Source organism: Mesoplodon bidens, assembly GCF_964165515.1.
Source record: "Mesoplodon bidens genome assembly, chromosome: 2".
NCBI classification, from domain to species: Eukaryota; Metazoa; Chordata; class Mammalia; order Artiodactyla; family Ziphiidae; genus Mesoplodon; species Mesoplodon bidens.
The window spans coordinates 80579965-80595457 of NC_138177.1; the positions used below are offsets into that span (position 1 = coordinate 80579965).

General features: G+C 41.6%; 1 protein-coding gene across 2 annotated transcripts in view; it reads right to left on the reverse strand.

The window, feature by feature from the left end:
* Nucleotides 1–15493, reverse strand: part of HAO2 (hydroxyacid oxidase 2) — a 223515-nt gene that overhangs the window by 144515 nt on the left and 63507 nt on the right. For both annotated transcript variants that reach the window (XM_081257134.1, XM_081257135.1), the window contains exon 3: nucleotides 6051–6138. In XM_081257134.1, coding sequence (XP_081113260.1) covers nucleotides 6051–6138 — 88 coding nt within the window. The remainder of the gene's footprint in view (nucleotides 1–6050; nucleotides 6139–15493) is intronic.

Below are 15493 nucleotides of genomic sequence, written 5' to 3' on the forward strand. Positions count from 1 at the left end.
TCTTGTTACTCAAGAACTTTTTACTCAGTGGTTAGCATCTGCTGATGATACTTGCCTGAATCTATTATTACAGTAGGGGTTGAAATATAATGATTCTCTAATTCTATCACTCTTTCTGCATTTATTAGGTGGAATCCTTTTTTTTTTTTAAGTTCTTTGTTTTTCAGTATGACTGTGGACTCATGGGCTTTTTTCAAAAAATTCAATGGATTTTAATCCATTACTGTCATTTTCTTTTTGATGTTCAAATTATTCCAAAGTTGGCCAGTGGGAACCCCTTCAAGCAAGATCCTGTGTCCTTCTGACATGACCTCATTAATCTTTAAGTATTTCCTTTCTTTCTGGCACACCAAGATTCCCCAGGCTCACTTGTGTTTGCCCTGCACCAGAATCAGAAGCAGTTAGCTCTTCAAAGAGCCCTGATTTCTTTAGTGGGAAATGATATTTAGAAATCAAGATCTGGGTGCAAGGTGTGCTCATTGCTGCAGTGGTGTTATTGCTTTTAGATCCTTTTGGTTGACATGGTCAGGGGGAAATACATACAGATATATATATGTATGTATCTGTGTGTGTGTAATTTATAAACAAAATATAATTTGTATATACATAATTTACAAATATATATATACATACATATATACATATACACACATATTGAGTTCCCTAACCCCCAGTATCTCAGAATGTGATCTTATTTGGAGATAGGGTCTTTACAGAGGTAATGAGGCTAAAATGAAGTCATTAAGGTGGGCTCTAATGCAGTATGACTGGTGCCCTTATGAAAAGGTGAAACTTGGATACAAAGGCACATACAGCGGGAACATGCTGTGAACACATAGGGAGAAGACAGTCATCTACAGGCCCAGGAGAGAGACCTGGAACAGATCCTTCTCTCATAGCCCCCAGAAGGCACCAAGCCTGCGACACCTTGATTTTGGACACGGCTGCCAGATTTTCTGTTGTTCAAGTCACCCAGTTTGTGGTACACTGTTATGGCAGCCCAAGCAAACCAATATACTACCATAAACATTACCACAAATTTAGCAGCTTAAAACAACACATATTTGTTCTCTCACACTTCTGTCAAAGGCTGGTTATGAATCTCACCAGGGTAAAATCAAGGTATCAGCAGGGCTGCATTGCTTTCTGGAGTCTCTATGGAAGAATCTGTTTTCTTGCTCATTCAGGCTGTCAGCAGTATTCAGTTCCTTGTGGCTGTAGGATTAAGGTCCCCATTTCCTTACTGACTGTCAGCTGAGGGCTGTTCCCAGCTTCTGGAGGCCGACTGCATGCCTTTGCCCATGACCCCTTTACTCCAACTTCAAGACCAGCAGTGGCAGGTTGAGTCCTTCTCATAACTTGACTCTCTCCTGCCTCTCCTTCCCTTACCTGCTCTTCTGCCTTCCTCTTTTACGTTTAAGGGCCCATGCAATTTCACTGAGCCCACTCAAGATAATCTGGAATAATCTCCCTAAATTAAGAATTAATCTTAATTCTATCTGCAAAGTTTCTTTTGCCATGCAAACACAGGTTCCAGATGTGGACAACTTGGGAAGGGGGGCGTTATTTTGCCTACTACATGATGACATCAATACATTTAGTTATTTGCTTTGTCCAACAATATGCATAGAATAGTTTTAGGATTCCAATAGCATTATAATTATTAACAAATAACCAACTAAGTAAAATTAAAATTTCTTTGAAGTCCTTTTTATCCCTACACTGAGAAACTGCACATAGAGCACTATGTTCAGAATTTTACTTGAATCCTTTTCTCTGTGTGGTTAGATTGACAATTTGATAAACAACTTGATGCATTTGTTTCTGTTTGCATCAAAATTTAAGGTTTATTTTATTTTTTATCTTTCACACAATTTTATTTTGTGAATAAGTAAAACATTTATACCACTTAGAAGCCAAAACTATTCGAAAAGATATACCTAGAGAAGGTTCATTTGCATCCCTAATCCAACTCCTAAATTCCAAGGACTGGTGTGCTGGGAGCCGGCTTCTCTGATGGCTGTCACTGCTGCTATGTAAGTCAAATCTTTGACATATTGATAGCAAATATCCAAGTACAAATCCATCATCATTTTCATCAACTACAACCACTTATTGCAGATCAATTACTGAGAACAAAAAAGAACAGAGCAGTCCCTGTCCCAAGGTATGAGAGTCTCCTTGAATAGACCTGGAATGCTACATAACAGGTGAGGGAGGCTCAGTACCTGATGAAAGGTTTAACTAAATGGGGGGGTAGGGCCTCAGGATGATCCCCCATTGATTAGGGTTCTGGAGAAAGGCTTCATGGAGGAAGTAAGACTTGATTCAGAGCACTTTAAGAAAGGAAAATGGCATGAGCAAAAGGCGAAGAGGTATATTCCAGACTGGGGAACAATTAGCCAACCAGCTTGGAGGAGTGGAACAAACACTTGAGCTGGAACTTGGTAAAAGGCATCCAGGTTCAAATGCTGCCATGTGACCATAGGCAAGTCATCAATCAACCTTTACATTTCTCAGTTTCCTCAACTAAAAATGGAAATAAGGCTAAGTAGTAAGCCATTTTCAGAATAATTTGATAGTAACAGAGTTTCTTTATGGATATACTGGGGGTGGGGAGCATGGAGCTGGAGAATCAGGTCTGAAGCAGATAACGAAGGACCTTCATTACCAGGCTAAGAAGTTTTAATTCTATATTATAGGAGCCAGTGGGAGGATTTTCTTTTCATAAGTAATAAATGAATTTATTGTTTTTAAACAATATAAACTGTGGTTAATAATATGATACATATTTATTTCTGCAAATTATTGGGTTGGCTAAAAAATTCATTCAGGTTTTTCTGTAAGATCTTATGGAAAAACCCGAATGAGCTTTTTGTCCAATCCAATACTTTTTAAAAAAATTAAGCCATATGTACTAATGATCTTTCCATGCTAATACTTTTTCTCCTTAACCAATGCATAAGTATTTCACAGGATAAATTAATAGAACCTATTTAGCAATTTCCCTACTGAATACATAAGTTGGTTTTTGTTTGCTTTTTTTTTTTTTTTTTTTTTTTTTTGCTGTACGCGGGCCTCTCACTGCTGTGGCCTCTCCCGTTGCGGAGCACAGGCTCCGGACACACAGGCTCCGCGGCCATGGCTCGCGGGCCCAGCCGCTGCGCGGCATGTGGGATCTTCCGGGATAGGGGCACGAACCCGTGTCCCCTGCATCGGCAGGCGGACTCTCAACCACTGCGCCACCAGGGAAGCCCTTGTTTGCTTTTTAAAGATTTTTTTTTGATGTGGACCATTTTTAAAGTCTTTATTGAATTTGTTACAATATCGTTTCTGTTCTATGTTTTGGTTTTTTGACTCCGAGGCACATGGGATCTTAGCTCCCTGACCAGGGATCGAACCTGCACCCCCTGCATTGGAAGGCGAAGTCTTAACCACTGGACCACCAGGGAAGTCCCCATAGGTTGTTTTTAATTTTACATTACAAATAAGGTAGTAATGTATATCATTGTACAGTAACCCTTGTGCCTTTGTTCACACAAAGGTACCTCCTTAGGAAGGGTATTTCTTGTAGTGGCTCTAAAATCTCAACATGCATCAGAATCACCTCTCCAGGTGATTTGTTGAACCACAGATCCTGGATGTCACTCCCATAGTTTCTGATTTAGTAGCTTAGGGGTTGCACCTGAAAATTTGCTCAGGTGATGCTGCTGCTGTTGGCCTAGCTCAAACTTTGAGAACTGTCTTTCTATATGATTGATTCCTAAAATTAGAGTTGTTGGGTAAAAGCATATGCAAATTTTTCACTTTGGTGAATCCTGCACATTATCTTCCACAAAAATTGTATCAGTTTACTTCTCCACCTACAGTGCATGAGCATGCCCGTTCCCACACCCCTGGAAACACAGGCTATTATAACTCTTTTACTTTTTTTGCTAATTGAATGGTTAAAAAATGGAATCTTGGGAGATAAGATTGATATTGTTTAAGGGTACAAACTTACAGTGAGTAGCAAATAAGCCATAGTGATCAAATGCAAGTATAATGAATATAGACAACAATATTGTACTATAATTATGTAATGATAAATATAGCTACAAAGGCAATCATACTACAATACATAAATGTATCAAAGTAACATGTTTTAAATTTACACAATGTTATGTCAAATATATTCAATTTTTAAAAATGGAATAGCATCTTATCATTGTTCTCTTTTACAGTATCCTGAATAGACAATACTGTACTATAATTATGTAATGTGATAAATATAACTACAAAGGCAATCATATTTCAATATGTAAATGTATCAAAGTAACATGTTGTACACCTTAAATTTACACAATGTTATGTCAAATATATTCAATTTAAAAAAATGGAATAGAATCTCATTATTGTTCTCTTTTACACTATCCTGAATACCTTTTCATTATTTTTTACTGTAACTTCTAGTTTTTTATCTTATTATAAGAATAATGTTTATTGCAAAAAATTTAAGAGCTCTGAATAAGCAAAAAGAAAATAAAGTCATCCATGATTCCACCACACATAGATCACCCATAGTAACACTGGGTGTATTTTGTAACTTTTTTTTTCACTTAATAACATACTGTGATCATTTTTTCCATATCATGTCATTAACTGTTCTTCTCCAACATCAGTCTAAATGGATGCATCATACCAATGGAATGTTTCTGAATGGGAACTGACATTTACAAAATGACTCTGGGAAGACTGATCTAGGAGCAAGATTTAGAATGGGAAAAGCCTGGAGGCAAGGAGAAGTTAGGAAATTATGGAAATAATACAGGAGAGTGGTGACAGTGCAATTAGATGACAAGGAATGAATACAGGAAACATTAGGAAGAAAGGGTCAACAATCTTGTGAGCATCCATGGTGGAGTGTGAGGAACAATTCAAAGCTAAATCCAGCGGGAGTACCCTGGTTTCAGAATCATAAACTTGTGAGATGCCTTGAAAGGGACAGAGATCATCTTTCCTATCTTTGATCCATTAATTTAACTCAGTGTAAAGGTTTAGGGGATGGAAGTTAACATTACAGAGGACGAACTTCATTTAGGAGCGCTGCAGTCTTGAAATCCCAGAGCCCAGTCTTCACGCCTCATTTCAATATAAAGAATAATTATTTGAGAGACTATGGTGAGGTGGAAAGACCACATTCTTGAGCATTAAAAAGAGGGCATAGGGCTTCCCTGGTGGCGCAGTGGTTGAGAGTCCGCCTCCCGATGTAGGGGACACGGGTTCGTCCCTGGTCCGGGAGGATCACACATGCCGCGGAGCAGCTGGACCCGTGAGCCATGGCCGCTGAGCCTGCGTGTCCGGAGCCTGTGCTCCGCAACGGGAGAGGCCACAGCAGTGAGAGGCCCGCGTACCGCAAAAAAAAAAAAAAAAAAGGGGCATTGTGCATCGCTGCTTTGTCACTTATTGTGACCTTCAGCAAGCCTCTTAACCTCCTTGAATTTTTTTGTCTATAAAATGAGAATGATAATATTTACTTCATTGAGTTGTTGTCAGAATTAAAAGAGAGGATATATGTGAAATGCTGGTCCACAGCCAGCAAATGTTTAAGAAGTGGTGGGGGGCTTCCCTGGTGGCGCGGTGGTTGAGAGTCCGCCTGCCGATGCAGGGGACACGGGTTCGTGCCCCGGTCCGGGAAGATTCCACATGCCGCGGAGCGGCTAGGCCCGTGAGCCATGGCCGCTGAGCCTGCGCGTCCGGAGCCTGTGCTCCACCACGGGAGAGGCCACAACAGTGAGAGGCCCGTGTACCGAAAAAAAAAAAAAAAGAAAGAAAGAAAGTAAGAAGTGGTGGTTTCTTTCATCACTGTAAGAATAGCAATAATGTAAAGTAACAACCTCCCTATAAATCACCCCACAACTTGGCTCCTCCCTGAAGGAGTGTTCGGGGACAACCTAGGCAAGTCTGTTTGACAATGAAATGAAACTCATCAATGAAATGAAGTTAACTCTGAAACAGTCCCTTTCGTGAGTAGCCGTCTGCAGTGGCATGCAGAGTGGGCTGCGGCTTACCTCTTGAGCTGAAGCTCTGGGGATGTGCTGCGGGGTGGCTGGAGATATTCCGCGTGTGCTGGATTCCTCCAGAGGTTGCCTGAGAACACTGCAGAGAGGTGCATAACAGAAGCAATGAGGAGTTTAAATCAATACTGACAGACTTGGTCCTTTTTCTTCTCTCCTTCCCCTTCTACCAGCTCACAAGGAACTCAGGCTCAATATTTAGCTCTAGCCTCAGGGTACGGGTGCTGATTGTAATAAGTCTGCAGGCAAATCAATCTCTCTCAGTTGTGCTCTCCCTTCCTTAAAGTGGGGATGTTACTTCCTAGAGTAAGTCTGAGAAGCAAATGGGGTATTGCATTTGAAAGTGCTTAGCAGGGTATCCAAGAGGAGTGGACACTTACTGTTGAGTTTCTTCTGGGAACCTCTCTAAGGCTACCTCTCTATAGGCCAGCAATGAAGTAAACCATGCCAGAAAATGTAGCTGTTTCAGCTGCTTGGCAACCACCTAGTGTATGATTAACAGAGGCACCAGAAAAGCCATCACCCTCCCCGCTCCCCAACCCCCCCCCCGCCCCCAGCAACTCTCTGACATAGCAAGAAACACGAAATACCCACCCTCCTAACTTAACTCTTGTCCCTGGAGGTTGAGGAAAAGAAAACTTAAACTCAGTCACCAACACCCCATTTGCCTTCGGTGACATGAAATGCAGTTCTGCGTGGCAGTCAACAAATGCTTCACCAGAGAACATGGTGCTCTGCCAGAGAAAGTGAACCAACATTAATGCATCCATTATCTACTCCTATAGGTCAAGCCCTCTTATATGAGCTGTATAATCTTATTTACACAAGCCCATGGGCATTATTATCCTAATTTATCAGATGAGGAAACAAAGACTCAGGAAGATTGAGATGCACAGCATAATAGGTGGTAGCCACCTCCCCCTTTTCCACATTTCTTTTAATTTAGTTTCCCAACATATGTTCCTATCATCTTGGTTACTTTACAGACCAACAGTCGTCCAGCCCACATGAAAGAAGAAGCAATAAAGACCACATTTCCATCTTTGGATCTGTCCAGTTTCATCCAATCCTAAACTAGTCACAAGTTAAATTCAGTACATGCAGTGTTAAACTCTACTATCTACTACAGTATTAAACTCTGTAGCTTTACTATGGACTATGAAGCCTACATTGATGAGACAGTGAACAGGAGAGAATTATATTTTTTAAGTTAAAACCTGACTTGTTTACTCACTTGCTAAAAACAAATTTTCATACAGGACAAACCAGTTCCTGAATTTTTTTTTTTTTAAGACCATTATGTTTTCAAGATGAAATGAATGGAAACGTGCTGTTTCCTGCTGCCCTGTCTCCCTGCTCCTTTTCTCTTTCTCACTGTGTGTGCGTCTATCACAGGTTTCTTCTGTCCAGAGATGCTCACAGCTGTTTCCCTTCCTCTCTCTTGAGCTCTCTAGGGCAGTTTTCATTCTTCTACCTCAGCACGCCTGGGGCCACGTGGAAACTCCCCCACGGTATGTTTGCTTCCACACTTTTCTAGGCTTTAAAGAGTATCAGCTGAGAACAGCTTATTGATCCCAAGTGGGGAATCCTCCCTGGCAGAGCAATTTGCAGTCGATGAAGGAATGTTGAGGCATCCTTCTCCTCTTCTGGCCCCCACCTCCGCACCCCACCTGCAGGCTGACACCCTGCAGCCCACAGCTCATCCTTGCTAGTGCCTCCTTTTCTAAGTATTTCTGTGGAAGCTGACTTTTCTTTCTCAAACACTGATCAATTTTTTTCTTATTGAAGTATAGTTGATTTAAAAGATGGTTAATTTTAGACATACAGCAAAGTGACTCATTTATTTTTTCCATATTATATTCCATTATAGGTTATTACAAGATACTGAATATAATTCCGTGTGCTATACATAGTAAATCCTTGTTGCTTATCTATTTTATGTATAGTAGTTTGTATCTATTAATCCTATACTCCCAATTTGTCCCTCCCTCTCTCCCTCCCTCTCTCTCCCCTTTGGTAACCATAGGTTTATTTTCTATGTCTGTGAGTCTGCTTCTGTCTTGTATAGAGATTCATTTGTACTATTTTTAGGTTCTACATATAAGTGATATCATATAGTATTGCAATATTTATCTTTCTCTCTGACACTTCACTAAGTATAATATTCTCTAGGCCCATCCGTGTTGCTGCAAATGGCAGTATTTCATTCTTTTTTACAAATGAGTAATATTCCATACACACACACACACACACACACACACACACACATCTTCTTAAGCCAATCGTCTGTTGATGGGTATTTAGGTTGTTTCCATGTCTTGGCTATTGTAAATAGCAGACACTGATCATTTGAACCACTTGATCATTCCAGTTTTAAATTAGACCTCTATCTAGTTTGGAAGTTTTATTTTGAAACCCAAATATGGAGAAGAATCAGTTGCTCCCCAGGTGCTTAAGTCCCAGGAGACATGGATTATATGCTCAGGTAGCATCATACCTTCTGCTACCCACCAACAGAAAACCGGTGGTGGGGCTAAGGCAGAGCAGCAGATGCTGTTGAACATGTTATTCTCGGTTAACAGGGACTTGCTGTGGTCTTGTCAGTGCTCAGCACTGAGGGAAGGAATGAGGAAGGTAGCAAGCAGTGTTGGAGTGCTCACTTTGCTCCAGGCACTATGCTAGTCATGGTCAAATATGGGATTTTATTAATCCTGTCCATAACCTCTCTAGAAGATTCAGCCTCACGCTCCTAGAAAATGAAGACTTTCCAAGGACCTTTCTCCTATCATCACTATTTTATCAGTGAAAAAACTGAGCTCAGAGAAGTTAAATGGTTTGCACAAGCCCACGCAGCAAACAAGTGGCAGCAACACAGGCAACCCAGTCCTCTGCCCCCAGGTTCAATGCTCTTTCCGTTTCTCCACCACTGGCAAGGGTTCCACTGACTCAAAGTTCACGCTGGAAATAAAGTCAGTGTGTTGGATTTTCCATTTTGGTACTGCGATGTCTGCCATTATTTTATTTGGTCAACATTCCAAAGGTGATGCTCCTTTTCAGCCCAGGTACTGACTATGAATGCAGCTGCCTGGTTTGCAGCCTCAATATTCAAACCCTCTGGATCCCCTTAGCCCACTTTCACAATGATAGGCTTTCCCTTCACAAAATAGAACTTTCATTAAGCAGCAAAACTACTTATATTAGCATAAGTTCACATTTACTTATATTAGCATAATATACTAATTTACTTATATTAGCATAAGTTCACATTTTAAAAGGCTAATAAAATTTGGAGCAAGATTAAAAAAAAATAAGAGTTAAAAACAAAGATGAGTTAACCTCTTAAACCTAAGCCTTTCCCTCTTTCCATACTCTGCTTCAAAAAGGAATGGTTAACTGTTCTTTTCAGCTACAGTATTAAGGTCATAAATTCTTCTTCTTCCTGACACTCAAAGTCTGCTGCAGGATTTTTCCTCTAAGAAATATGTCACTGCTAGTCAACAAGAAAGACTGTTCTTTGCTTTTCAGTGTGTGCCCTTTCTACTTTATATAAAAGGCTTTTTGTTATTATTAAAAGTGGAACCGAAAATCCTAACCTATAACAGAATTAAATTTTACAATACATTGAAATAAATCATCATACAGATTTTAGAGGCATTATATAATTCATTCACAGGTATTCAGACCATCTAAAATAGCCTCACTCCCATGAATGTTTTATCAATACCTCTGTTCCAGTATCTTTTCATCTCTCTTTGGTGAGTAATTTCTAAAGCATTGTTTATTCACTCTTCCAGAACAATTGTCCCAGAACCAAACGGCAGACCAAAGAATACAGTGAAATCAATACAGTGTAGTAGGTGGTGCTCAGGGTAAAAACATCTAGAGAAGTGATAAAAGATACACCAATTAGCCAGTCATTCTGCAAGAATTTACTGTGTGCTTGTTTGATCGAGGCTATTTGATTGCAGGACCAGCTAGTTTAAATAAAGAAGGAGATAGTTGTAAGGATATCAAGATGTCAAGTGAATTGGAGCTGGAAACTGGAAGGCCACTGGGGGCTAAGACAGCCCTTCGCCCACCTTGCTCTCTGTGGGACAGCACGGTGAGGCGCAACAAGCATGATAGCATAGATAAGACTTTCAAGTCCAAGGTCTGCCACTTCCTAATTAATCTGGACAAATTAACTCTCAATGTTGATTTCCTAATCTGTAGAATGGGGATAATAACTACCTCAAAGTGTTACAGTGAAGATTAAACGAGACGATGTTTGCCAAGTGTTTGGCACAGGACAGTGCTCAGAAAATGCTGGTTTCCTTTTGCCCTCGTTTGTGTGAGGCTGTATACCAAGTTTAGAAGCATCACATCTAAAAACGGTTTTCATGGCACGTGGAAAGCAAACCATTAGCGTTTACACTGCTGAAAAACCAAGAATTCTCTACAACACAGAGAGAAGATATTAAACAAACGGACGCTTTCCCAGCATCTCCCTTTTTCTGGCACCAAATAACAATATTATTAATTAACATTTACACAGTGCTTAACAGTATAGAAACCATTTTTCTCTAATGTCTCCTTCTGTTCTCATAATGACCTTGTAAGGCTGATATACTTATTAGCCTCCTCTTACAGCTGAGGTTAAATAAGCTGGTCAAGGTCACATGGCTTATAATCGACACATTGGGATTCAAGCCTGGCCCTTCAACTCTAAAATCTGTTATGCTTTTCAATGTAGTCGCCAGAATCTAACTAAGTTCAGTACTGACTATTTCAGGAACTGATTGCCCAATTTATTATCTGATTCCCCAGCCCCTTCCCACCACTGCACAAGGTAAAGTCCAAACAGTGTACTACAGCTATTAAAACAGCCTCGTAGAGCGCACTAACCAAGCACACTGTACTCTCCTGTGCCTCTGTGGGTTTGCTCACCTTTTCCTGTCCTAAAAGTGTCCCTTCTAGTCCAGTGATGTCCCATAAAACTTTCAAGGTCCAGTTCAACTGCTGCTCCCTCTAGAAAGCCTTCCTCTTAGCCCCACACCAGGCAGAATTATTCCTTCCCTCCTCTGGCTTCCCTAGAGTGTGTTCACACAGCTTCAAACTAGAGTAACTACAGATGGTGACAGGAACAAAAGTTTTTTCACCTTTGCATCCTCAGAATCTATCACAGCACCTGGCACATAGTAGATACTCAATAAATGTTTATTGAATTGAATTTGGTGAACGTTCCAAAAATTGTGTCACCACAACAGAATTGGTTCTGGAAGAACGTATTTTGGTCATTACGATTATTTGCATATACTCTGCCTACCCCAGAGCACTGTAAATGAGGTCAGAGTCCTTTTCTTATTCATCACTGTACCCGACAGCACTCACCATGTTTTGTTCTTAATAAACACACAATAACATTCAAGAAATGGGAATTCTTTAATACAATATAAAGATATGCAATAATTACGTGAAGAGAATTGTGAAGTATAATAATTAAATTTCATGTCTTCTGGTCAAAGGGTGTATGTACTTTGAAGCCTTACCCTGTAGAGTGTGCCCAAGTAAGAAACACCTGGGCACACAATTCCAATTGTGGAATGCAAAGCCCAGCGCAGGGAGCTTGGCAGCTCTGCAGCTCACCATCCCGAATCCCCCACTATGCCAGGAAAGAAGCAATGCTCTGACCAGGCACTAGTTTCAAATAATTTCTCCAAGATGGCGCAAGGTACCTAAGAACAAGTGGTAACAATAATTAAAAGCAAAACCAAACAAAGTACGTGTGAGCTGGGCCCTGCTATTATATTACACAGTGATCATCCTACTGGTAATTTATAAGAGGCAGGGAAAGCAGTGGTTAAAGCAGGAACTGCCTCTGCTCCAGTTTCCTCACCTAAAAAAGGAGAATAATGCTTGTAACTACTTCATCAGGTTGACGTGAAAATTAAATGAGTTAATATACTGAAAGAGCTTAAAACAGTGTCTGCCACATAGAGTAAGAGTTTGCTTTTCATTATTATTGTTGTTGCTGCTGCTGCTGTTATTAATGACAGAACAACAGGGCAATTTCAGGGGGAAGATGCAAAATGTTCGCCAACCTCAACCAAATTCTAGGCCAAAGTCACTTTGTTTTACTGACCTAGATTTCACTACCAGACCTGAATACTAAAGGAAATCATTAGGTATCCCTTGACTTTGCCCTTGAGTGGATCTGAAGCCTCAGAAGTAGTTGGAGATCTTTCCACATCTCCAATGGGCCTTCTGGATTGGATAAAGTGAAAGATTAAAAATTGAGCCCGCCCTCTTTCTTCCCCATCCATCTCCACTCTACCCTCCCTCTGCTGTAGACCACCCCACCAGTGCCTGAGAGCACTCTGTGCCTCTCTGACCGTTGTCACCCTCATTCTTCCCCTGCCAATTGTATCCCACTTGTCCTTGGGTCCTTTAGCCCTTTCCCTGTGACCATGAACCTCATTTATCACTCATTTGTCTGCATCCGTATGGCACTCATCATCTGGCTTATACAGGTCCCTGTACTTTCCTGCGTGTTAATCTTATTTCTCAGAGAGCAATGAACTCTGCAAAGGCAGGCCAAGCACCTGCCTGGTGCACCAGGTTAATCTGTGCTCTGAATTCCTGCTGCCTGTCTGTAAGGAGGTGCATGATTTTACTCTGACATTTCGCTGTCTCTTTAGAAAAAAATTTTAGTGCCTGTGATGGGTTGAGAGAATCTAGTCATGTTTTACCAAAGACCTTAAAGGAAAATGTAGAGTAACACGTACCAGGTATTGTCCAGATGTTTATTTTAAATAACTTTTTCCTAGGTGTTAATTTTAAACCCTCTTCTTTTTTCACAGAGGGTACTGCTCCTTTGACATATGTCTTAGAAAGGAAGAGTTCTTCCTTCCCAGGTAGCTGCATGGCCCAGTGCCACCCAGTTTTGAAGCCAGTCTGACAAAGACCAATGTTTTCCCAGGGGCTCAGACCCTTACCTGGTAGGTCTGGAACCTGTCTTGTTGCTACCCATCTGCACCATATCTGGTGTACTTGATGCTGAGCCTGACAAGCCATAGCTATCCCTTTCTCCCATCAGAAGGCCCAATTTGTGTGACGGGGCTTCTCCCTCTGTTTCCTACAAAATACTTCCCTTGTGCACTGGCATGTTTCCTGGTGCCCCAGCTCACTTAGTTAGCCAGCCTGACTCTGTTCATTCCCCCTCCATGGCAGGGGAGCAAGGCACTGCCAGACAAAAGGCTTCAACTTTCAGTGCTCTAATGGGACAAGCTAAGATTACCGAACATTAAGGCCAAGATCAAGGTTAATTCACTGCAGGGAAATGCTTATGATGGAATAGTAACCCAGAACCAGGAACTCAGAACCAAGCTTAACTATATGTTACTATGCTATACTGACTGCTGCCAGATTGATTCATTACACTGGACCTTCTTAGAAAGCAATGGCTTGAGTCAAGTATGAATTCACTGACCCCTGCAGTGGGGAGCTGGGCATCTTTCTGATGAGCTCCTGAGCCAGAGCTGATTCCAGCTTTTCAACTTTCACCTCCAGCCCCTGCCACAGAACCCTGCACAGCTTAATGCCAATCCCTCTGAGACAAGACTTTCTAAGGTTTTCCTTCATGGGAACTAGAGCTCAAAAATAAATCTAAGGGTAGGAGGATACACCAGTCCTCGCATGCTACCTGGAGGCTCCCGCCTTAGCACCATACCAAGTTAAGAGTCCTTTAACGGCGTTCCAGGAGCTGCCACCGGCTCATCAAAACAGGGTGCCCTGGTATGGTTCTCCAGCCCTCGTCCCCCTAATGCTGTCATTTCCAACTAAGAAAGTTTTTATTTGCTGTGCCTGTTTGCCAAAACTCATATAAATCAGAGTGCACCACTTTGCAAGACTTAGATTTGATTAATCTTAAAAAATTTAGAAGCTGCATGAGTGGGGTTTGAGATTAAGTGTGCAAAGATGTCTAGGAGCAGCCTCCCCACAGCCTTCAGATTGAGATGGATGAGGCGCAATACTGGGTTTGAGCTGCCCATAATTGGAAAAGCGTGTGCCCAAAATATCACATTTATCCTTCCTTTCTCCAAGAGCCATAACTCTAAGGCCTTCCGTTAGAACCTCAATAAAGTGAATGTCTTCAACTTTAAGGGTCCCAGATACCCTCGGCGTTTATGATACTTACAGAACAGGGTTAGGAATGCTGCGGATAAAAGGTATTGTGTGGGGAGAGGGGGGTCCATTTCCTGAAGGGATCTGGCCACTAGGCTTCCCTGAGAAAGCAGCACAAAACTGTAGATGAGCAGCATGTGAGTGAGTGCACAATAGGAGGGAGTGTGAACACACAAATCCAATTTGCTAACTCCGGGAGGGAGGCTGTGCCCATAGCGGTCACAGCATCCTCCCAGAAGGCGCCCAGGGCACAGTGAGAGTTGCTAGGGGCCAAATTCTAGGGCCTCCATTCACACTCTGTTCTACGTAAGTGGATGTGGTTCCTGAAGCTTTGCAACGTGGTGGCTTGTGAGCAGCAGAAGCCAAAGGAGAGACCAAAATGTGAGCCCCAGGGGCAGGTTCATACGTCTGCCCTCTCTAAGCCCTGAAATTGTGCCAGTGGCATCTTCATAAGAAGCTGAGGGATGACATTCATATAGGCATTCAGCAAATGCCAAGCACCTGCTCTGGGTCAAGTCTTGGGCACGGTGTTGTGAGGAATGCAAATATGTAGAAGAAACATTCACCCATCTGAAGAAGCATGCGCGGTCTCTTACCTGGCCACGACTCCGCTGCCTGACTACGACTTCAAAGCATGTGGGGTCTCTTGCCTGACTACGACTTCAAAGCATGTGGGGTCTCTTGCCTGACTACGACTCCGCTGCCTGACGACTTCAGTGTGCCAACACCTAATCTGCTATTTGCTCCCTGACCACCTGTCCCCGTCCTTTTCCATTTCACCCATCCCTGCTTCCTTAACTCTTCTTATTTGAAATGATATAATACAGACCCCAAAACAGAAACAACTGTAGATTAGACCTTGGACTTCAAATCTCTCCAGAAAATTAACTTTGTCCTTTGCTCCCTTTGGAATACTTAAATGTTGACATTTAAAAGTTGTACTAGTGTTTTGTGTGAGTGTGTCTGTATTCACACCCATCACCCATACACAAATAATTCATAGGGGATGTTTCTAGTTAAGCACAGGCTCAGGGCTATAAAACCAACTTTCAATGTGAATCATAAATTAAACTTAAGTATTAAAAAGTTGGCAAGAACCTTAACACGAGATTTTATTTTCATTACAAGTCTGTTGAGTTTGAATAAGGGTCATGCGTAGTAGCGAAGCGGAAGAGTGCCATGTCAGAAAAGGAAAAGGGGCTGATTCCTCTTGTTTATATTTTCAAAGGTATAATGCAGGGTCTAAAGAGATGGTATCAATTAGTACAATATTC